The 24,599-nt window shown below is 37.7% G+C and overlaps 1 protein-coding gene across 1 annotated transcript; it reads left to right on the top strand.

Moving 5' to 3' along the window:
* The first annotated feature begins 23,158 nt into the window (after positions 1–23,158).
* On the top strand, positions 23,159–23,887 carry LOC142173635 (putative mitochondrial protein AtMg00820). The gene is made up of 2 exons (XM_075239261.1): positions 23,159–23,387; positions 23,676–23,887. Exons 1-2 carry the CDS (start codon positions 23,159–23,161, stop codon positions 23,885–23,887), a joined length of 441 nt encoding a protein of 146 aa, XP_075095362.1.
* Positions 23,888–24,599: the final 712 nt, after the last annotated feature.

Genomic DNA, 24,599 nt, shown 5'->3' with positions numbered 1-24,599 from the left:
AATAATATTTTTTTGATAAGTTTTAGTTAAACACATGATATGAGGAAACTTTTAAAGAATATTTTATGTATTATAAGAAAAGAAATTACTTTCTCATAAGAAAAGTTATGTTTATATCCTTTCTAGAACTTATTTTCTCTTAATAGAAGTTATATTTTTACCCATTTTAGAATTAATAGTACAAAAAATTTGTGCTCTTGATATTAGGTTGACAAAAACTGGATTTGATAAAATTACATAGGTGTCAATAAGTAGCCATGCATTATTTTATTAATGAGTCAAAGTTACTAATGTAGTGTGACTTATGTTACTTTTATTAAACGGAAAGTAGTTACACCGGATTCAGTACGCCATTATCTTAGGGAAAGAAATGGATTGTTTAATATGCTTGTGATATGTATAACTTGTTGTAGTAGACATATTCCACACTTTCTTAAAAAGTAGCATCTTGATCTAACTAGTCATGTTCCACCGCCAAAGACAACTAATGTTGCATAATGTCCTTTCCTTACCTTCTTTATAAATCAATAAGCATCAATTTACATTCCTCTTCTTTTCAATTCAATGAAGTACAAACATAAGTTTTGTTCCTTCCTTCTATTTTAACGAAGAAGAACAATAGTCTTAATCAGAGGTTCCTTTTATCAAATTATCTCAATTGAAGTACGGTGTAGGGAAGCTTTAGAGAAGGCGATCTTGTATGAGCTCGTATAAGTAATTAAGTTATGTTAAGGCTAATCCTTCCTTCATTTTTCATGATCTAAGTAACGATACGTAAACGTAATGTGAATTCATAAATGGTTCTACTCTTAGTAGTTAAGAATATCTACGTTATTCATTCCTGTAAAATGATATTCAAAACATGCCTAAGTATGTTCCTAACTCTCTATTGAGGCATTCAATAAAGATGTAAATGTTCATAATGTAGTATTATATGCATCTCTATTTATCACCGAGCTACGACCGGTTGGGCAGTCATGCATCATTATTTACCACCGAGCTACGGCCGTCGGACAGTCATGCATTTACCACCGAGTTACGGCCGGTTGGGCAGTTACACATTTACCACCGAGCTACGGCCGGTCAGGCAGTCATGCATTTACCACGCGGTACGGCCGGTCGGGCTGTTACCACTGATCAGTCAGGCAGTTAACGTCACAAGAATTATGTAATCAGAACTATTATATTGTAGTTTTATTTATATAACGAGATTGGACTTATTCTATATGTTATGGCCCTCAACGGCAAGTTAGAGGTTACATGTTGACTCTTATCCCTCCCAGTGATAGTATCTTATTATTATGTTTTATTTCTGACTTTTATACTCGGTACATTCTTCATACTGACGTCCCTTTGCTTGGGGGCACTGTGCTTTATGCCACGCAGGTGTAAATAGACGAGGCAAGGACTCTCTACTGTAGGCTACCTCTAGATATCAGCTTTTGGTTGGTGATCTCCTCTTCTTCCTGGAGTGTTGCCGAGTCATGATCTGTATATTTTATTTTGTTTTATGAGGTTGTCGGGAGCCCTGTCCCGACTTATATATTATGGTCATGTTTTCTTAGAGGTTTTGCAGACAATGTCCTGTGTATAGTTTTAGGTATGACATGTCAACGGCCTTGTCAACCCTTATGTATCTATATAAATCTTTTTGAATTAGTTATGTGAGTAGTTCTAATATTTTTACTTATATATATAGATGTGGCCTATCATGGCTCGTGATGAGTCTTATAGTAAAGAAGGATAAGGTACATGGCGCTTGATTGAGTAGGCACCGGGTGCCAGTCATGGCCCTCCGGTTTGGGTCGTGACAAACTTGGTATCAGAACGTATCTGTCCTAGGGAAATTTGCAAGTCATGTCTAGTAGAGTCTTGTTTATAAATATGTTGTGCACCACGTTGTATAAACAGGAAACTACATGGCATATAGGGACCAGTTACCCTTCCTTCTTGATATTAGATCGTGCAATAGAGCAGAGTCGTAGGGAATAAAGCCCTTGAACTTTAACTTGTTTTATATATACAACGATGCCTATGATCAGGAAAGCTACAAGTAGTCAGAAGGTTAAAACAGTGGATGATCAGGGCATAAGTAGAGCACCAGTGTCTAGTGAGGGCCAGAGTGAGGCCTCGAGGGGAAGTGTGATACCCTCGCATAGTTCTCCGATTTGGCCAGCACCCGAGGAGCTGAGGAGGAACCTAGTACCTCCACCTATTTCCCATGATGAGGATATGGATATGCAAAGTGCAGTACAATTGTTGACTAGATTGGTAGCCGCTCAAACTCAATGCCAGGTAGGTACAAGTGTTGGTTACGTTGACAGGGTTATTAGCGCGAGAGTTTAAGACTTCATCAACCAGGACCCTCCAGTGTTTATCGGATCCAACAAGGATGAGGACCCGCAAAACTTTATTGATATGATGTAGAGGACTTTGAGGGTGATGCATGCATCAGACACTGAGTCAGTAGATTTGGCCTCTTACCTATTGTGGGTATTGCGGTTCAATGGTATGAAACTTGGGAATTGTCTAGAGGGACAAATGCACCTCCAGTGGTATTGGAAAAGTTCGCATGGGCTTTCTTGCATCATTACTTGCTGGCAGAGATTCGCCAGGCAAGGGTAGATAGGTTCTTGGCTCTTAAACAAGGGAATACGAGAATGCAGGAGTATAGTCTCCAGTTTGATTCCTAGGCGAGGTATGCCCCCTCGATTGTGGCTGAGATGAGTGACTAAGTGTATCGGTTTGTGGTAGGACTTGAGCCGCACCTGATTAATGAGTGTTCCACGGCCGCTCTGCTCGATAGTATGGATATTTCCCGCATCCAGGCTTATGCTCAGAATTTGGAGGATAAAAAATGGTAGCAATACGAGGATCGTGATGAGGGTCAGTGTAAGAGTGCTAGATCTGCTAGACAACTTGAGGATTTTCGGGGCGATACTATGCAACCATATTCTGCTGATAGTGTCTGACAGTTGCAGAGGCCGCGTTATAAGTGATCTATTTATTATGAATCAGGTCAGGGCTCGATAACTTGGGGTTTTCAGAATTGGAGTGATTCAGCACAGATGAGGGCGCCTCCTCTGTGGTGCAATCAATGCGGTAGAGCTCATTCTGGACAATGTCGTCATGGATCTAATTTATGCTATACCTGTGGAGACCCTAGTCATTACATGAGGGATTGTCCTATGAAGGACAGGGGCAAGGTGGTTCAGCTCACCAGATCTATAATAGTCTCCTCCTCTTCAGTACACCCTCTAGAGCGAGGCCCTCAGACATCAACTGGTAGAGGTAGAGGCAGGGGTAGAGCATCTAGCTCCAGCAGTAGTCATAACCGCATGTATGCTTTGGCAGGTCATTAAGACCCAGAGGCTACACCGGATGAGGTGTCAGGTAATGTGACTATGGGTAATGTTTGATCTTATTAACGCAAATTGCCTAGTTAATATGATTAATATAAGAGTGAGTTGGCATTATGTCTGAAGGGTTGAGGGAAACCAAGGCTATCTTGAAAGCAAAGTAAGAACCCGATGATAGAGAACTAAGGGAGGAGAGGGCAGTAACTCAGGATATTAAGAAGTTAGAACTCTGATAGCTCTAATGCCCAAGGGAGGAAACAACAGATAGTACATAAGATTTTGGGAAAGTTAGTATAATGGAATAGAAAGTTATGAACCTGGTTATTAATATTACGACCAGTAGGTGCCAACACCTACAAGATAGATTAACAGACTCGTAGGTGACGAATGGATTAGGAAGTAGTTTTAAGGAGGGACGATTTCCTAACCCCGTGAGAGCCCGATATTTGTTTCATTGGAGTATAGCCCGTGGAGGTATATACATTATAATATGAGTATGTCATGTACATCTTGCAAGTTTAAACATTCAAGGACGAATATTCCTGGGGGGGGGGGAAGGGTTGTAACACCTCGTACCTTAGTGTTTGGATGCATCGTAGTAAAACCATGTTAGTTGGGAGAGATTTAGGTCATACATGAAGCTATATATTTAAGACCCCGTATGTTTATTGAATTTCGAAAACGTTATATATTGCCTTGATATGGTACTTTCTTTTAAGAGAAATATTATTTTTTAAAATATTGGATAAATATGATTATCAAAAGTTATTAGTATAATATGTTTTTGATAAGTTTTAGTTAAACACATGATATGAGGAAACTTTTAAAGAATATTTTATGTATTATAAGAAAAGAAATTACTTTCTTATAAGAAAAGTTATGTTTATATCCTTTCTAGAAATTATTTTCTCATAATAAAAGTTATATTTTTACCCATTTTAGAATTAATAGTACAAAAAACTTGTGCTCTTGATATTAGGTTGACAAAAACTAGATTTGATAAAACTACATAGGTGTCAATATGTAGTCATGCATTATTTTATTAATGACTTAATCATCCAAATTTATTATTTACACCCACATATATATTTTATAATATTTTTACTTCATTGCATATGATTACATTTGTATTTTTTTTATTTATTTACACAATTTTTGCAATAATAGCCTACATTCTATACATAATTATATTTATTATATTATTTATATTAGAATAATATTTTTTATATTTTTATAATGTTAAGCTATTATTTTCCAGCATTTTACTGCATAAATAGTATATTTATTAATCACTTTTATAAATTATGTTTTTATTAATTTCGTATATTTAATTTTTATAGCCCAATGAAGGGTTAATTTTCGGACCAAACAGACCTAAATTACTGACCCAGAGATCCCAAATCTATGGCCCAATCCCTTTAGCCCAAACCAAATGACCTTTTTAATCCAACCCGACCGCGACCCGTTAAACCAACCCGCCCTGCTCGATTTTTAATCTTGGCCGTTGACAACTACCCTACCACTTTTAATTACCCAACTCCAAACCCTAATCCCCAACTTCCTAAGACCGCCGCCCCCGTTTCCCTCGTCTCTCCTCCTCCCTCCTTAAAAAACCCTAGTCGCCTTCACCAACCTTCTACGAATCCGATTAATTCATGGATTCCTGCCATGATTCACTTATCTTTATGGATTATCTCATTGATCCTTACAAGACTATGGTATTACATAGTACTTGCCCTATTTTTGGCAAGTACCAATCTTCCGAATCAAGAGAAATCAAACTCACTCCTCAAGATTCAAATGAGTTTTCATCTATATACATACATGGCAAGATTATATGGGTCTGATGTATCAAAATTCTTCGGCCAATCTGAGATTCTGGGCAGAACTAGGGTTTGCCTGATTTTTCTACTAATTTGGTTCTAAATCGATTCTGTATGCTCTTCTTTCCTTATTTTTTGTTTGATTGATTATATTTACTTGTTTGTTTGTTCAATTCCCATTACTATATAAACCCATACCCAAATCCTCCAAGATAGATTCTGAATCAAAATAAACTACTACTGTTCTCTTATTCTTTCTTGTCCTATACTATTCTAAAGCTCAATCTTTTGGCCGGCTGAAAGCCAAGGCCACCGAAATTCAATTCTCAAACCTTTCTCAGTGTGAGCACTGCCCGGGGTTCATTCGAAACCCTTGGGAACTCTGACGCACTAATATTCTTGGGTTCTACTGCTCGTTTTGCTATTGACATTGAAGTGTTACTGAAATTACTCCCCTTGTTTACTTTTTCGTCTGTAACTGGTAGTGTAGCTACAACTCTTGCAATTTTATTTTTTTCTCGTTTGAATTCTTTCTTTATATATCTATGCCTTTGAGATTTTATGAATCAACGTATTAATGTTCTTTTTAAGCTATTCTTTGAGGCTCTATGCCTTCTAGTAATCAAACTTGCCTAATTGAGCCTGTGGTTTGGGCTTGCTGCTTTGTCCAGGAGTAAGGCTATTGAAGGCCTGAGATATCCCCAGGTTACATTGTATTGGGCCTATGATTGCCTTAGCGGGCTTGTACTTGCTTAGTCTATAGTTTGCCATATTTAAGTATGTATCATTTCATTCTGGGCCTGTAATAATTTGTAAACTGAATGATGGGGAGCTTAATAAAGAAGGGGCTGGGGGTATTCTAGTGCTTTCATAAAAGGGTAGAAAACATGCCTATAGGGTCTATGTGTTCTATTTGCTATCTCGTTCAGCATGCCTTATATGTTATTTCGTTTGGTTTGTTGCACACTAATAGAAATCATGCCTATAGGAATCACGCACACACTTCACTTAACTTGTCGAACATGTTGGCTCAAGTAATTACTACGCTTGTTTCTATGTGCACCACTAAATGCTTTAGATAGCATGTCTATAGAATACAACAAGACATGTTCTGCTAATGTTCCTGTAGATACTATGTCTATAGGGTTTCACATAATCAATCAATCAATTATTTCTATTGCTCTTAGTGCGCTGCTCCTTTAGACATCATGGCTATAGAATTCTAATTGACTAATCAATTTACTTTGTTGCTTCGTCGCATAGTCCTGCTTAGATAACAAGCCTATAGGGATAAAGTATATAAAATCAATTTCAGTTACCAACTACTAGAAATACTGCCTATAGGATACAGTCACCTGCCTAAGAAGTATGTCTATAAAATCAGCACTGGTAATTTTGAATTCTTAGATCGTTCCACTGCCTTATTGCACAAACAATTAGAAATAATGCCTATAGGACTTGCAATGCTTCTAATTTGCCATGAGCTAGTCTAAAGCAACAATATCGCTTGTACAATACTGGAAATCGCATGCTTGTAGGACTTGAGATTCTAATACGTCTAAAACCTGCCTACTGCTGAACCTGCCTGCGTGCAATTTGCTTCTTACGTGTGGAGGCTAACTTGAGCCTTTCCTTGCATTTATGTGTAGTCCTACATATTTTTCAATGTGCGCTAGATTTACCATATTGAGCTTCTTAAGAAGAGTCTAGAATCACCCAAATAGAGGTCCAAAGCCTCCTGGACCATAGGCATGGGATGGGTAGTGCACGCGTAGGGTATGACCTAGAAATGATTTAGATCGCCTTTAGGTAAACAACTTCAATATAGTAATTGGGTAGCACGAGATGATAGTCTGTGCTCGCTGAATAATATGAGCAACCCCCACCTTAAAGGAGTTGCAAAGTATTATTTATGCTGCACGGGGTGATCTTTTAGGCTAAAAAACTTAGGACCCCCCTTTTTACATATTTATTTACACTTAGTCATTTAGCATAAATCAATGTGGTTATATCCTTGTAGTTATCAAGATTTGTACCAATTCTCATGTGCTCTAATAAGACTCTTCGACTTCTAAATTTCTCTTTATTTATTTGATCACCTAGCCTAATTACGTGATCAACATAGTTTAAAGTTCGACCGGGACCCACAGTTGTGGACCTTAAAGAGTGCCTAACACCTTCTCTTTGAGGGAATTTGAGCCCTTACCCGATCTTTGGTGGCGTTGACTAGTTAAACATAGTTATTTGCAAATAGATGCCCTAATGCACCTTAATAATCGTTAGGTGGCGACTCTTCTCTTTTAATACCTCATTTAAAAGAGTTGTCACACGTCGAAATCTGCTTTCGCGAGAAAACAAAGTGCGACAGCATGGCGACTCTGCTAGGGAAACCCCATGTACTTAGGCTCTTACCATGACGAACTTGACTTATGTGGATTACTTCCTTTATTTTATTCTTCATTTGTTTTAAACTTCTATTACATGCACATCCCTTCCCTTAGTAACCTTTATCTGTTTTAAATTGCTATTACATACACATCTCTTCCCTTATTCTCCTTTATTTCCTATGACATGTATGACCTATCTCCATCTCCTTCATCTTGTCTAAAACTGATATATTATGACTCCCCCATCCCTACCTACTTCATTACGTTCTCTCACATTTTTATGAGCTAAACTGACTTTTTTTTTGTCTTTCTTTTCCTTTTTCTTCTTTTCATGTTCACCTTTGCTATTTTATTTACTGCTTTTACATACTTTTATCATGCAAATACTTGGCAGTGTGTTATTATTTCTGCATAAAGCATGCTCTGCATCATACTCCACTCGTGCCAATTATCAATATAGAAGCGCTTGATGAGTGTCCGTGCTTTCCTGAAATTGCCCTTTTAAATCGGAAAGGCTTATTTGCGGTAGACTAGTCGATCAGCGGTGCAGTCAACGGTCTCGTGCCTTTCCCTCTCAAGTTGTCCACTTGAGAGTACCAGTCTCGATCTTTCTAGAAATCACACTCCGACTTGAAATGTACATGCATCATGCTAAATCTAGTACGGGTTAAAGCATTGTTAACGTAACAACCCACTTAGAAAAACCTTGTCCAAAGTCCAACGGGATTTCCTAAATCCCAAAGAATGTTCTCTTTTAGATGGAGAATGTGATGAGATTGTTACATCACATACTTTAATATTAGGATGAGTCGTAGTACTCCATATGAGCTTGAAGGGATTAAGACCATTAATGAGGTTATAAAGGATTTGTGACGATGTTATTGTAAAACCTCATAAGTTTAACAACATTGATACCGTTATATACATTTGATATGGTATTTTGAGTGGAACATTTTTGTAAAAAGTTTGAAAAATATGATTTTATATAGTTATTAATATTACTACTTCCGAATATGCTTTAAATTATACACATAATATGAGAAAGTTTATGAGATTGTTTTTATTGTAAAGATAGAAATTATTTTCTCACAAGAAAAAAAGGTTATCTTTTTACCATTTTAAGAATTAAGCGTACGAAAATGTGTACTCTTTATATGAGATTAGAAAAATTAGAAGTTGAGAAAATATATGTATTTTTACAAGGATGTTTTAATGAAATAATAGTGTATGTATTGATTTTATATGGTACCATGATTTATTAATATTTGAATATTTTAATAGTGTACTTTAGGATGAGGACAAGACTATTTTTGAGATTATATGTATTTATGATATGTCAAACAGGTGATAAGTGAGTGTTATAAAGGTTAGAGGGTAAATGAATTGAAGAAATTGAGTATCGCAAAAGTTTGACATTTTGTGATAAAATACGGTCCAAGCTATAATACCCCGTATTTATGGACTAGTACTATACCACATGACCATGATTAGTATTCTAGGTAATTTGATATAATTCTTAATTATGTAGAAAATTGGTTAATTATTGGGTAATGGGAGATTCTACAACAAAGGGAGACGTGGGGTTCATGCATGGAAGAGTATCCACTTTTGAACATCTGTCAAATAGTTGGCTCCTAATTCCTAGTTCCTAGTTCCTAGAAAGAATAGCAAAAGCAGAATTTTAATCTTCTCCACATAAACACTACCATCACAGCACTCCACACAATATTCCTTCACTCACAATATGTTTTGGGCACACTAAATATATTACTGATCTGATTCCTTCAATATTTGTTAAGTCACCCAATTAGTACCAACTAGCAACGAAATGAAACTGGCAATTATAGGAGCCTATGTTTCGGTTCAGGTCTGTATCTATTGTTCTGATGGGGAGGAACTACTATATATTTTATAGAGAAAGTTATAATATTATTATAAGAAGTCTATATAAAAGAATGTAGTGGTAAATTGGGGCGAAGGAACCTATGTTGTCCACATTTTGAAAGATAATTACCTGCTGATGTTCACAAAATTGCAAGTTTCAGATTGAAGTACTAACGGATTGAACCGTCGTCGTGTGGTTAGGTATAAACCACACAGGTATGTTAAGGCTATTCCTTCTTTCTTTTGGCATGATCCAAGTAACGATACGTAAACGTAATGTTATTCCATAAATGGTTCTACTCTTAGCAGTTAAGGATGTCTATGTTATTCATTCCGATAAAGTTATATTCAAGTATGTCTAAGTACGTTCCTAAGTCTCTACTGAGATATATGATAAAGATGTTATTGTTTATAATATAGTGATACATGAATCTTTATGCATTTACAACTGTGCCACCACCGGTTGGGCAGACATGCATATTCATTTACCACCGAGCTACGGTCGGTTGGGCAGTTACGCATTTACCACCATGCTACGGCCGGTTGGGCAGTTACGCATTTACCACCATGCTACGACCGGTCGGGAAGTCATGCATTTACCACCACGCTATGGCCGGTCGGGCAGTTACCACTGATCAGTTGGGCAGTCATGCATCATACGATATGGATAAGAGTCTCAAAGAGAAGCATTATATATAAGTATAATAAGTATGCATATACGGTGGCACTTCAGAGATTTCAGGTTGATTCTTATATGTCTTTAATAAATGTTGATTTATTGCTATGTTTTAGTTCCGCTTTACATACTCGGTACATTATTTGTACTGACGTCCTTTTGTTGGGGACGCTGTATTCATGCCTGCAGGTATAGGTAATCAGTTTGACAAGACCTCATAGTAGACGAGGTCAACATTCAACGAAGGATCGGTAAGACCACCTCATTCGGAGTGCAGCCGAGTCTCTGAGTTATCGTGTTAGAGTTTTGCTACAGACTTATGGATAGGCCGGTACCCTGTTCCATTTGATGTCAAATAATCTTAGAGGCTTTGTAGACAGAGGTTCATTTTGTACATTATGTCAGAGGCCTTGACGGCCCATATATATTCATGTTTTAATAACAATGGTTCATTGATACAGTGTTTTCCCACTTACAGTTGTACATTATGAGTGGTGGCCATGTGGTCCCATGATAGTTACAAAAGGAATGAGTTCAGTTGAGTCCGAAGATAAACATCTGGAGCAGCACAAAGTGAACATGGAGATGATTAGGGAATGGAAGGAGATTTCCACTAAGTTAACGGAAAGATTGGAATACCTGGAACAGGGACTGATGGAGCTAGAAGGGAAGATGAGAAAGAGACTTTCGAATTGTTAAGGCATGGACGACGATGACAGAGAAACACTGGCAAAAGCTTACTTATTGCTGAATTTGCGCGATCTGGGAAACATGATTTATGGGGTCAAGAGAGCCAAGAATGGAGAAAGTCCTTCAGGGATCAAATAGATTGGGAGATGATATTCTTTACTTCTTTCTAGCTTAGATTAGATTTCGATGTAATAAGGCTAAATGCCATTAGTAACTTTATTTTATTATTGTCGATTGAGTAAAAGATTGTTTTGGCTCATTTTCGCATTAATGAAATGAAGCAAACGTTTGCACCAATTTTCTTCAAGTCTATGTGTCGCTTAGGCCTATCTCAGGCACAATGAGGTCCCCAAATTAGGACGCAAATTATTGCATGACTTTGTGAAACATGTTAAATATTGCGAATACTCTTTTATTTCACCTTACTGACTTGGTTACCTTTGACTTTTTTCTTTCTTTCTAACTACTCCCATTCCCAAAGGTTGGTTCGTCCATACTGGCATCATCAACATACCATACTAGATTCAGAGGTCCTCCACCTAGTGACCCGAAAAGCAAAAGCAAGGGCAAAGGAAAAATGGATGATTTAAGTGGTATCCGTATAGAAAATGTTGTTGTGGCGGAAAATGTTGAAACGTCAGATGGTAGAAGTACTCTAGGGCAGAATGAGTTGATCTTACATTTGGAGCAAAAAATACTGGAACTACAAGGCGAGCTTGAGTAGGTCCGAAATCTGGAAAACCTTTTCCTTACTCTCAATGTTCCCGACATCAACCAGCAAAACCCGACCCGATTGGGTTATCGGTTAAATCATTAAAAAATTGGGCAAATCGAGACCCGAACCGATAACCGAACTGATAACCCAATAGTAAAGTAACACTAAACCGTTGGGTATACGGTTTGCTGCGGGGTATCAGTCAAAACCCAAAGAAGTGGGTTAATTGGGTAAGTATAGCATCATATTTTATGGATAGATTCAGGTTCAACACGGAAAATGCGCCAGGCATTTTCTACATCCAAAACCTAAAGAAGAAGCAGATAGAAACCTTCCGCGAGTATGCTACTCGTTGGAGATCAGAGGCCACACAGGTAAGGCCAGTACTTGAAGAATAACAAATGAACAAGTTCTTTGTTAGAGCATAAGATCCGCATTATTATGAATGATTGATGGTCATCGAAAATCACTTCTCAGACATCATCAAGTTAGGGGGAAAGAATAGAAGAAGGAATCAAGAGTGGGATGGTAACTAATTTCGAGGCGCTGCAGGCCACGAATAAAGCTTTGCAATCAGGAGGTATTTCAAAGAATAAAGAAGTGGGTGCCGTGATGGTAGCCCAGGGCCCTAAGTCTCCCCTCACATACCAAACACCTCATCCTACATATCAACCCTTACCCCCAAAATACCAATACCTTGCCGCAACCTACCTTACCTATAACACTCAAACTGCATATTACCATTCACCTCCTCCCGCCCGCCAAAACTACCCAAAGCCACATCCAAATTTTGACCGCAAACCTCATAGACAATATACCCTTATTGCCGAACCCAGAGCCCAATTGTACGAGAGACTGAAGGTCGCTGGTTATGTCACCCCTATTCTAGCTATTGTTGTAGAAAATCCCTCCCAATGGATTAACCCCAACAAAACGTATGCTTATCATTCAGGCATGAAGGGTTATACCATTGAGGAATGCCGCAGGTTGAAAGACAAGATTCAGATGTTGATTGACACTAAGGTTATACAAGCAAAGGAAGCTGCACCAAATGTGCGCAACAACCCTCTCCCAGATCACAGAGGTGAGAGAGTGAACGTGATAGAAACTGATGAGGGGTGCGAGCAGGAAGGGTCCATTGGACCAATTCAAGAGGGAGATGCTCCTAAAACATCTCCGGTCACACTTACGCTAGTTGTGGTACAAACCCTGGCACCATTTGAAGTTGAGGTAGCTACACCCTTCACTATAATGGTAGCTCCCACACCATCTTACAAGCATGATGCCATCCCATGGGATTATGTTGCGGAAGAAAGAAGGAAATGAAAAGCCAAAATGGAAGAAACAGGTGCCTTACAAGGTATGACTAGAACTAGCAGAGTTTACACACCTGAGAATCTAGGAGGAACAAGCAAGGAAGCTGCATCCAGACCACCTGTTGTTGACATCAGCACCGACGATCTTTGGAGGAAGATACAAGCAAGAGAATACTTTGTTGTTGATCACTTGAACAAGACTCCTACTCAGATATCCATCTTATCACTGTTGCAAAACTCAGATGCGCACAAGAATGCTTTGATGAAGGTGCTAAGTGAAGCTTTTGTACCGGCCGGCATCACTAGTGGAGAGATGGCTAACATGGTCGGACAAGTATTGGAAAGCCACAAAATTACTTTCCACGAAGATGAGTTACCACCAGAAGGACTGAGTCACAACAAGGCATTGCACATCACAGTGCAATTCGAGGACAAGTTCATTGCCAGGGTCCTCATAGATAGAGGTTCGAGTCTAAACATATGTCCACTGACCACTCTAAAGAGATTAGGTAAGGGCTTGCACGAGATACGAATGGGAAGCATGAATGTGAAGGCGTTCGATGGATCTCAGAAAGCCACTATCGGGGAAATCAACCTTGATCTACATATGGGTCCGACTTGGTTTGATATTGAGTTCCAAGTGCGAGACATATCTGCTACTTACAATTGTTGGGACGACCATGGATACATGCAGCTGGTGCAGTGGCTTCTACTCTGCACCAGGTTGTGAAGTTCGAATGGAATCAATAGGAGGTGATCATTCATAGAGATGGAAGCAACCCTATATACACCAATCTGACTGTTCAGTCATAGAAAATAGGAGGAAGTTGGGCGGATAAACATATCACCGCATTGAACGGGTGAACGCAATTGAAAAGGATCGATGGTGGAGCAAGAAGATAGAAAGCATACTGTTGTGGACGGGATATAAACCAGGCAAAGGTCTTGGCAAAATTCTTCTGGGGATCACTAAACCTATACAACTACAGTACCATGGCATAAACTTTGGAATCGGATATGAATACTACGTACAAGATCATCAAGATTGGATACTGCCATGGCATGCCTCTTATTATCCTCTAGAACAACCCATACCACCGCTGCACCATAAATTCCGAAAAGCCGACATGATGCGGGGAACCGAAGAAGATGAGGTTTTGGTCGGTATGAGGAAGCTGTTTCTAGATGAAGAAGACATGGAATATAATTCAATTGTTGAGGAGGAGGAAGACCTTACAATTCAGATAATGGAAGAAGGAGATATTCTCAAGAACTGGACCGCTGCACCATCCCGAGCTCGCCGAGTTCCTGGGTAGCCTGGCAAATTAGCATGATTTATTTCCAAATTATTTTGAGCATTTAAGACATTTTCAGTATTTTATTTTGAAATAATTACTCGAGTCATCGAGTCGTACTTGTTGACATTTTAAAGTTTTATTAATCCATTATTTCTTTTCATATTTATTATTATCTTTCTACATTCTTTTCAGCATAATTATTACATATCCCGATGAACCTATGACTGTGACATGTAATGAGACAACGCAACATAAGGACATTGATTCGGAAGATCTGGAAGACGATGTGATACCTGATGAAATTGCCAAAGAAGTAGAGAATTTTGAAAACAAACCAAAGTCTAATTTAGAGGAAACTAATGCTGTTAACTTAGGGGATTTTGAGACTGTCAAGGAAACTTGTATAAGCATTCATCTCTCACCGTCAGATAAAGAAGAGTATGTCAGGTTCCTAAAGGAGTATGAGGATATCTTCATATGGTCATACTATGATATGACTGGTTTGAGCACATGCATAGTAGCTCACAAGCTACCCATCAATCCCATGTGTCCACCGGTAAAGCAAAAGCTTAGAAAGTTCAAGTCATATATGAGTTTGAAGATAAAAGAGGAGGTCACCAAGAAAATCAAAGCCAAGGTTCTCTGAGTAGTCGAATACCCGACCTGGTTAGACAACATTGTGCCAGTTCCAAAGAAATATGGGAAAGTTAGAGTATGGGTCGATTACCGAGATCTGAACAGAGCGGGTCCTAAGGATGATTTCCCTATGCCTAACATACACATACTGATTGACAATTGTGCCAAGAATGAACTCCAATCCTTTGTGGATTGCTTCGCAGGATACCATCAGATTTGGATGAATGAAAATGTCGAAAAGACCGCCTTTATCATACCATGGGGAATATATTGTTACAAAATAATGCTATTTGGTTTGAAGAATGCTGGGGCCACCTACATGAGGGCCTTGACGACTATATTCCAAGACATGATACATAAGGAAATAGAGGTGTACGTGGATGATGTTATCATCAAATCTAAAAGGAGTTCGGATCACATAGCAGACTTGAAGAAAGAAGTTGAATCCTGCAAAATGTGCCTTCGGAGTCCCCACTGGAAAACTGTTACGTTTCATCGTCAGCCGCCAAGGTATTGAGCTGGACACATCAAAAATCAAAGTTATCCAGGACTTTCTACCTCCAAAGAATGAGAAAGATGTGATGAGTTTTCTTGGCCGACTCAATTATATCAGCCGCTTTATAGCACAATCAACGGTGATATGTGATCTAATCTTCAGAATGCTGAGGAAAGATGTTGTAATAAGCTGAACTGAAGAATGCCAGAAAGCCTTCGACAAAATCAAGGAGTATTTATTTAAACCGCCCGTGTTGGTCCCACCAGAACCAGGAAGGCCTCTGTTGCTTTATCTATCTGTGTTGGATGGGGCCTTAGCGGGCTTGTACTTGTTTAGTCTATAGTTTGTCATCTTTAAGTATGTAACATTTCATCCTGGTCCTGTAATGATTTGTAAACTGAATGATGGGGAGATTAATAAATAGGGGGCTTGGGTATTCTAATGCTTGCACAAAAGGGTTGGAAACATGCCTATCAGGTCTGTGCGTTCTATTTACTATCTCATTCAGCATGCCTTATATGTTATTTCGTTTGGTGTGTTGCACATTAGTAGAAATCATGCCTATAGGAATCACGCACACACTTCACTTAACTTGTCGAACATGTTGGCTCAAGTAATTGCTACGCTTGTTTCCATATGCATCACTAAATGCTTTAGATAGCATGCCTATAAGATATAATAAGACATGTTCTGCTAATGTTCCTCTAGATACTATGTATATACAGTTTCACTTAATCAATCAATCAATTATTTCTATTGCTCTTAGCACGCTGCTCCTTTAGACATCATGGCTATAGGATTCTAATCGAACAATCAATTACTTTGTTACTTCGTTGCATTGCCACACTTAGACAACATGCCTATAGGAATAAAGTATATAAAATCAATGTCAGTTATCCACTACTAAAAATCCTGCCGATAGGATACTGTCACCTATCTAAGAAGTATGTCTATAAAATCAACACTGGTAATTCAGAATTCTAAGATTGTTCCACTGCCTTATTGCATAAACAATTAGAAATCATGTCTATAGGACTTGCAACGCTTCTAATCGGCCCATGAGCTAGTCTAAAGCAGCAGTATCACTTGTACAATACTGGAAATCAGAATCACATAGAAATCATACCTATAGGACTTAATGGACTTAATGCGACTAAAAACTGCCTATTGCTGAACCTGCTTGTGTGCAATTTGCTACTAACGTGTGGAGGCTAACTTGAGCCTTTCCTTGCATTCGTGTGTAGTCCTCCATGTTTTTGAATGTGCGCTAATTTTACCATTTTGAGCATCCTAAGAAAAGTCTAGAATCACCCAAATAGAGGTCCAAAGCCTCCTGGACCATAGGCATGGGACGGGTAGTGCACGCGTATGGTATGTCCTAGAAATGAATTAGAGTGCCTTTAGGTAAACAACTTCAATATAGTAATTGGGTAGTAGGAGATGATACTCTGTGCCCGCTGAATAATATGAGCAACCCCCACCTTAAGGGAGTTACAAAGTATTATTTAAGTTGCACGGGGTGATCCTTTAGGCTAAAAAATATAGGACCTCCCCTCTCCCCTTTACATATTTATTTACACTTGGTCATTTAACATAAATCAATGTGGTTATATCCTTGTAGTCATCAAGATTTGTACCAATTCTCATGTGTTGTAATAAGAATCTTCAACTTCTAAATTTTTCTTTATTTATTTGATCACCTAGCCTAATTACGTGATCTACGTAGTTTAAAGTTTGGCTGGGACCCACAGTTGTGGATCTCGAAGAGTGCCTAACACCTTCTCTTTGAGGTAATTTGAGCCCTTACCCGATCTTTGGTGGCGTTGACTAGTTAAACAGAGTTGTTTGCAAATAGGTGCCCTAAAGTACCTTAAAAATCATTAGGTGGCGACTCTTCTGTTTCAATACCTCATTTAAAAGAGTTGCCACACGTTGAAATCCATTTTCTCAAGAAAATAGGGCGCGACAAATGCGATACAACTCAGTGATAAAACCATATGCATACTCTCAGAGTATCAATTCACTCAGTCCTCCCAGTCACTCAATCTTCCTAATCGCTCGGCACTCGCACTCAGTAGGTACATGCGCTCACTAGGGGTGAGTACAGACTCCGTAGGGGCTCCTTCAGCCCAAGTACTATAGCAAGCCAATCATGTCATAAATCAATAAATATGTTGCGGTGCGCAGCCCGATCCCATAAATATCCTCACCATCAGGCCCTTGGCCTCACTCAGTCATCAATCTCTCCAGTCTCTTGGGCTCACAATGTCATGAACATCCGCCCAAAAATGATGATGTGATGTATCAATAAATGGTGAAAGAGACTGGGATATGATATGCAAATGAATGTGTATGACTGAGTATGTAATTACAATGTAAGCAAATAATTCAACAGCAGCAATGACCTCGGTCGGTCCCAACAGAATAAGCATGTGGCCTAGACATGGTTTCTAGCATGAATCACAGCTCAAAAGCTCTAGTACATAGAGATTTCATGGTTCCAGATAAGATCAGGTAACTACATAGTACCACAAAAATAACGGAGTCACATTTCACACGGTGCACACCCAAATCCGTGGTGAAATTCACAAAAGTCAAACTTGGGCAACATTTCCAACTTAAAGCTTAAATCATGAAATTCATTCTTCCAAATCGATTCCGAATAACCTGAAAACTAAAACCGACGATTCACATAAGTCATAATACATCATACAGAGCCACTCATGCCCTCAAACTACTGAGCGAAGTGCAAATGCTTAAAACAACCAGTCGGGTCATTACAATAGGAATCTCCGCCACTTCCACATGCAAAATAGGTCGCCCCGCTCCAGTTGTAGCGCCCGTTGAGACATTTCTTGCATACTCACTGAAACATGTGACCACTTTCTGGCTTCGAATGTGTCTCCAGCTGATTGACCGCACTAGGTTCTGCACTTACCATATTTTAATTAAGTGTGAGGTGTAATAAAAAGAATATAAAGAGTAGCAGGCAAGCACTTTTTGAGGTTTATTACAAAACAACATAAAGAGCCAAGGGTAAAGTTCATTTGTTATGTGCAGTAATGTTACTTTTACTGTCATACTAGGGGCGTCAATTGTTCGGTTCTGCCGGTTATTTTATAAAAATTTTACCGTATAAATTTTTCGATTATTCTGTTGTGTATAACCAAAATTAGACTTTTCGAAATTATCTCAATCATGTCAATTTTTCTTCTGTATCTGTACGGTTTGGTTAATTTTCGGTATTTTTTCAAATATCATGTAAAAGTCACTAGTAGGAGTAGAACACAATAACATATGTACTTCTATAAAACTTAGCAAAACTCTCTAGATATTTTTACTGTTTAAAGGAAGATAAATTAAGAAAACATAAAATATGCGTATAGATCCATCAACTATTCTACAACAATGTAAAAGAAACTAAGCAAAGACAAGAAAAAAATAAATGACATGAAGGGAAAGATATTAACCAAGGTGGGATTCAAGAATAAAGTGTATTGAAGATTAAATATTTAAAAAGATAAATCTAAATCATACGAAAGGAAACATATTCAATACATTGCAGTTTGCTACTCATAATGGCTAGAATAACTTGGGTGTTGCTAATGAATATGCTGGAACTAATTTAGTCTCAATAGGAGTAGCTAGTAGAATAGGTTTGGGAATCAGGATTTTGAGTTTTTATTACTTAATGACTTGTAACCGTTTTCATAATTCCAAGGCCAAAGGAAAAATCTAATGCTTTATTATTTTATACTTAATATATAAATATATATTTCATGCGTAAATTTATTCCGTACGGTTCGGTATTTTTTCGGTTTATTTTTATAAAACAAAAAACCTACCCATAATTATTAGCATGATTATAAATTTATATAAAAACCTACAAATTTATCTTTAAAAACCTAAAAATCGGTACAATACGGTACAGTTCGGTCGATTTAGTCGATTTTTAAATATTCATTGACACCCCTATATTAGACAATGTCGATAATTTTAATATCTGTCTAAACTCGCTTACACAAAAGTTTGGGTCCGCCACTTGACCTCTTAGATTATATCAGAAAATCTAAGGCAACCATTGATCGTAAGAAATACTTTCTTTAAGCTATCTATATTGAAAATGATAATGGACTTATTTTTGGAAATCGCTCTAAAGGTTCTGAAGACAAACTTAGGCCCAAATGTATGACATAGCACATTTATACAAAGCTGAAGCTAGGCCCAAATATGTTTGATCCAAGTGAAAGACATGTGGCACCACAGGTGGACGCTGATAAGCATAGGATTGAACTGACAGGATTTGGGAGTAATGTTGCCTAAATTTCCTTCTAGATAGTTGTTTGTTCCGTATAGTTATACAATCCTTTATTTTGTATTTTTCTCGAGCTACAATTGTACAACCAGTTATGGAAGAAGCTAATAGGAAATACACACAGGATAGTTAGGCAGTAAATTCTATTTGTGTAAATAGTGGTGTACAGTAATCAATCAATTTACAAAAAAGAGAATTTTCTCAGAAATAACTTTCAAATTTACTACATTCTTTCGTGGTATCTGAGCAGTCCTTTTGAAAGATCCTTACACTTTTCATTCCCTCATCAGCATCCTCTTTTTTTATTTCAAGATTTGATTAACAACCATAGATTACACATATGAGGTGACTGCAACTGATACTACCTCAATCATTGATAATTCACACCTTTTCTTCCTAGCACCTTCCGATTCACCTGGTATATGTCAATGCTATTTTCGATGGTAGAAGTTATGCTGGATGGTGTAGGGCAATGCTCATTGCTCTATCAGCTAAGAACAAAGTTGATTTTGTTGATGGAAGTATCATAGAGGAAGAACCTGATTCTTCAAAGTTTTAGTCTTGGAGTCGTTATAATGATATGGTGATTTCTTGGACTTTGAATGCCCTCTCCAATGAAATAGCAGAAAGTATCTTTTATTTAGAGAGATTTAGACATGTTTGGAAGATCGATTTGGACGATGAAATGGAACCCAGCTTTACCACCTACAGAAAGAACTTAGTGAATTGAGTCAAGGTTCAAATGACATACTTTCCTACTTTACTAAAATGAAGTAGCTATGGGATGAGCTAGATGCATTAAGTACCTATGTGACTTGCACCCGCAACTCTGATTGTGGATGAAAAGTTAAGGTACAAAAGACACTCCAGGATGAAAGGTTGATTCAATTTCCAATGGGGTTCAATGATGCCTATTGAGCAGTCAAGGGCAACATACTGATGATTTTACCACTGCCCTCGGTGAATTTGTCCTACTCTCTTTTGATACAAGATAAGAAGTAAAGGGAAGTTAGAGTCAGTAATCATTTTCAAGGAGATTCTTCCTAAAATCAAACAATCAGAGCATGGCTCAAAAGTTTAAAAATGCCGAAGGAAGAAACTTGAAAGTTAACTATGATGGATGAAAGAGCACTCATACATGTGCTTACTGTAAGAAGTCATGACATGTCATTGAGAAGTGCTACAAGATATATGGATTTCCTCCAAACTTCATGTTCACTAAGAAGAGGAAATTCCAAGGTCAAGTTCATGGACATTCAGTTTTCACTGGACAGGAAATCTCAACTCAAGTAGTGGGAGTTTCTAATAACATACATGCAGTATCTGCAAAGTCCAGGATCCGTTTTCTCAGCTAATTCAACTGCTACAATAGGTGAAGGTTACACAGCCAAACAGTCCAACCCCTGATGCCAATGCCAATGTCAGTCTTACTGGTATAAAGCTATTAAACACTACTTGTATGTCTTGTTTTTGTGCATTCACTTCTGATTGTTGGATTCTTGACTTAGGTGCTTCTAAGCACACGAGCTTTAAGAAATCAAACTTCATTAGCATGAAATCTATTTCTATTCCTCTTCATATCCAACTGCCTGATTCATACAAAGTTAAAGTGAGTCAATATGGAAGTGTGTGTTCTTCCTAATCTTATTCTTGAAAATATCCTCTATGTTCCAAGTTTTAAATATAATCTTGTTTCTGTTCAAAGACTATGTCAACAACTTAATTGCAAACCAATTTCTCATCTACTAGTTCTACTTTGCAGGCCCCTTCAATGAAGAAGTCATTAGCTCTTGGTGAAGCTGAGGGAGGACTCTATCTACTTCACTCCACTATAAATATCATTACTGCTTCAGAAGATTCATCTAGGAATAAAACAGTACCTATCTTAGTTTCCAGTTTTAATCCCTTTTCAGTTTCACGATATAACCATGTTTTTCCTTCAAAATGTCATGAAAATGTTACATCTATCAATGAAAAGAATGAATCAGTTTTAGTTTCAACTTATTTTTTTTTTCATTAATGCTTCATATGAATCTTTATGACATATCAGGCTAGGGCACATTCCTTATTCAAATATGAAGAACATTAAAACTCTTTCTCTAAAAGGAAATAAAAGGTTTCAGAATCTCGTAGAATCTATGCTCTTGCCAAACAATCCAAGTTACCATTTTCTTCCAGCTTTATTTCAACCAAACATGTTTTAGTTAATACACACAGACACTTGGGATCCCTATAGAATACCAACTTACCAGGTTTACAAAATATTTCATAACTGTTGTGAATGACTTTAGTAGAGGAACATGGAATAATTTAAAAAAACTATCATTTGTATGGCATAGAGACAGTTTAATGCAAAGATAAAGACCATTAGATCTGACAATGCCTTAGAATTAGGATGGGGGTGGTGGTGGTGGTGGTGCGGGGAGGGGGAGGGGTATCCCGCACATTCGTAATTTTTTGTTATCAAAGGAATCATTCACCAAACTATATATGTTTTACACTCCACAAAAAATAGAATTATAGAAAGAAAACATAAACACCTCTTAGAGAATTGTGGACACTACTTTTTCAGTCACATTTGCCCAATTAATTTTGGGGAGATTGTTTGCTTACAACAACTTACCTAATAAATAGGTTTCCCTCTAAGGTTATAGGATGCAATACTCTTTATAAAATTATCTTTGAATCAGCCTTACTATGAATATCTTATGTGCTTTGATTATTTGTGTTACGTATCCATTCTCTCACACAACAGAAGCAAATTAGATTCCAGAGCCAGGGCTAGTATCCTCCTGAGATATCCTTTTTTAAAAAAAGGTTATAAAGTTCTTGATCTACAAACCAAGTAGATTTCAGTTTTCAAAAATGCAACAACAACAACAACAACAACCCAGTATAATCTCACTAGTGGGTTCTGGGGAGGGTAGTGTGTGCGCAGACCTTACCCCTACCCTGAGATAGAGAGGTTGTTTCCAATAGACCCTCGGCATCCTTCCCTCCAAGAACTCCCCACCTTGCTCTTGGGGTAACTCGAACTCACAACCTCTTAGTTGGAAGTGGAGGGTGCTTACTATCAGAGCAACCCACCTTGTTATTTTTCATGATAACATATATCCATTTGCTCCTAAGCAGCCTGCATTCCCTATTTTCAATCCTAACAGTCCTAAACTATGTTTTGATCAGACTACTATTATTTCTAAGGATTCAGTAGAATCTAGCATTACAATTTCTTCTCTTGAAGTTTCACCAGAGTCCTCCTCAATTGAACCTGGTTCTTCTCCGAATAATTTACCACCTAATTATATTTTTTCAGATCCTGACTAAGTAGAAGTCTCTCATATTCTTCAGGAACTCAGAAGATCTCAAAAAACACACACACTTCCAACTATGTGGTATTTTATACTAATATTTCATATTTTTGTTTTGATTCTAAAATCTCCCCGCCTTCTATTTCATTATCTACACTTTCCACCACCAATCAGAATTTTTTGAGTTCACTCTACAATATCACGGAACCTAACACCTATTCTTAAGTTATTATGCATCCTGGTTGGTAAAAAGTTATGGCTAAGAAAATAGCTGCTTTGGTTAACAATCAAACCTGGGAAGTAGTTGAACTTCCAAGTTATAAGAAGGTTTTACCTTGCAAATGTATGTATAAGATAAAGTATAGGTCTGATGGAAGTGTAAAAAGACTTAAAGCAGGGTTGGTGATCAAAGGAGACACACAAAGGCAAGGGATTGATTTTACGGATACTTTTTCCCCAGCCGTTAAGATGATAACCATTAGATGTATTTTGGCAGTTGTAGTAAAACAAGGTTGGGGATTATACCAATTAGACGTTAGTAATGTATTTTTATATGGTGACCTAGAAGAGGAGGTACACGTGTAATTTCCCACCGGTTCGGAACCTCCTATATTTAAACATGCTTGCAGACTCAGTAAACCAGTCTATGGACTTTGACAAGGCTCCAGACAGTAGTACGCTAAACTCACTGTAGCTCTGAATTTTAAGGAATACTCTCACTCTTTGAATGCTCTTTATTTTTTTAAATAATCTGGAACTACAATTTCTATAGTTTCAGTTTACGTTGATGATACATTATTAACTGGTAATGATGATGTTGAACTCAATGATTTGAAGAAGTTTCTTGATGCTGAATTTAGAATCAATGATCTGGGAAGTGCACATTTTATTCTAGGAATGGAAATTCTACGAGAATATATAAGATTAATTATAACTCAGAGGAAATTTACCCTTGATCAATTATCTAAATTTGGATGTCTGTAACTCAAGGTAACTTCTTCTCCATTTAATACCAATTGCAAGCTTCTTCTCAGTTTAGGGGAACAACTTCTGGATCATACTACAACAGGATAAATATGTGGCCTAGACATCGCTTCTAACATGAATCACAGCTCGATAACTCTAGCACACAGAGATTTCATGGTTTCAGATAAGTTCGGGTAGCTACACAGTACCACAGAAAATAACGGGGTCATTGTTCACACAGTGCATGCCCACAAGGCCATCACCTAGCATGTGCATTACCTCAACACCAAACACATAACACGTATAGTCAGGGTTCATACCCTCAGCTCCAAGATTAGAAGAGTTACTTACCTCGAACAAGATGAATCTAATGTCTAGCAAGCTAAACAATGCTCCAGAACTACCATTCTGCGCGTATCAACTTTTGAACGGCTCAAATCTAGTCACAATTAATTGATTCAGTCCACACAATTTATAGGACATAATTCCATATTAAAATATTAATGTTTTCCCCACAAAATCCGAAATTACTCTCAAAAATCACTCGTGGTTCCCACGCATCGGAATCCGACAAAACTCAAAAAATCCGACAACCCATCCAATTACAAGTTCAACCATACTAATTTCACTCAAATCTGACTCCGAATCGCTATTCAAAACTAGAAAATTCATTTTATGAAATTATAGAAATTTCCTTCGATTTCTCTTGAAGACTCGATAATCTTATTTG

The sequence above is a fragment of the Nicotiana tabacum genome, chromosome 19, assembly GCF_000715075.1.
Source record: "Nicotiana tabacum cultivar K326 chromosome 19, ASM71507v2, whole genome shotgun sequence".
Lineage (NCBI taxonomy): Eukaryota > Viridiplantae > Streptophyta > Magnoliopsida > Solanales > Solanaceae > Nicotiana > Nicotiana tabacum.
The sequence above is the reverse complement of the archived record's forward strand: the minus strand, read 5'-3'. Positions and strand labels throughout refer to the sequence as shown.

Excerpts from the sequence above, each read along its gene's own strand:
- LOC142173635 (XM_075239261.1), top strand. The coding sequence starts at position 23,159 with ATGGCTAAGAAAATAGCTGCTTTGGTTAACAATCAAACCTGGGAAGTA. Across the intron at positions 23,388-23,675 it reads TAAGATGATAACCATTAGAT|TTTCAGTTTACGTTGATGAT; the intron begins GTATTTTGGCAG and ends CAATTTCTATAG.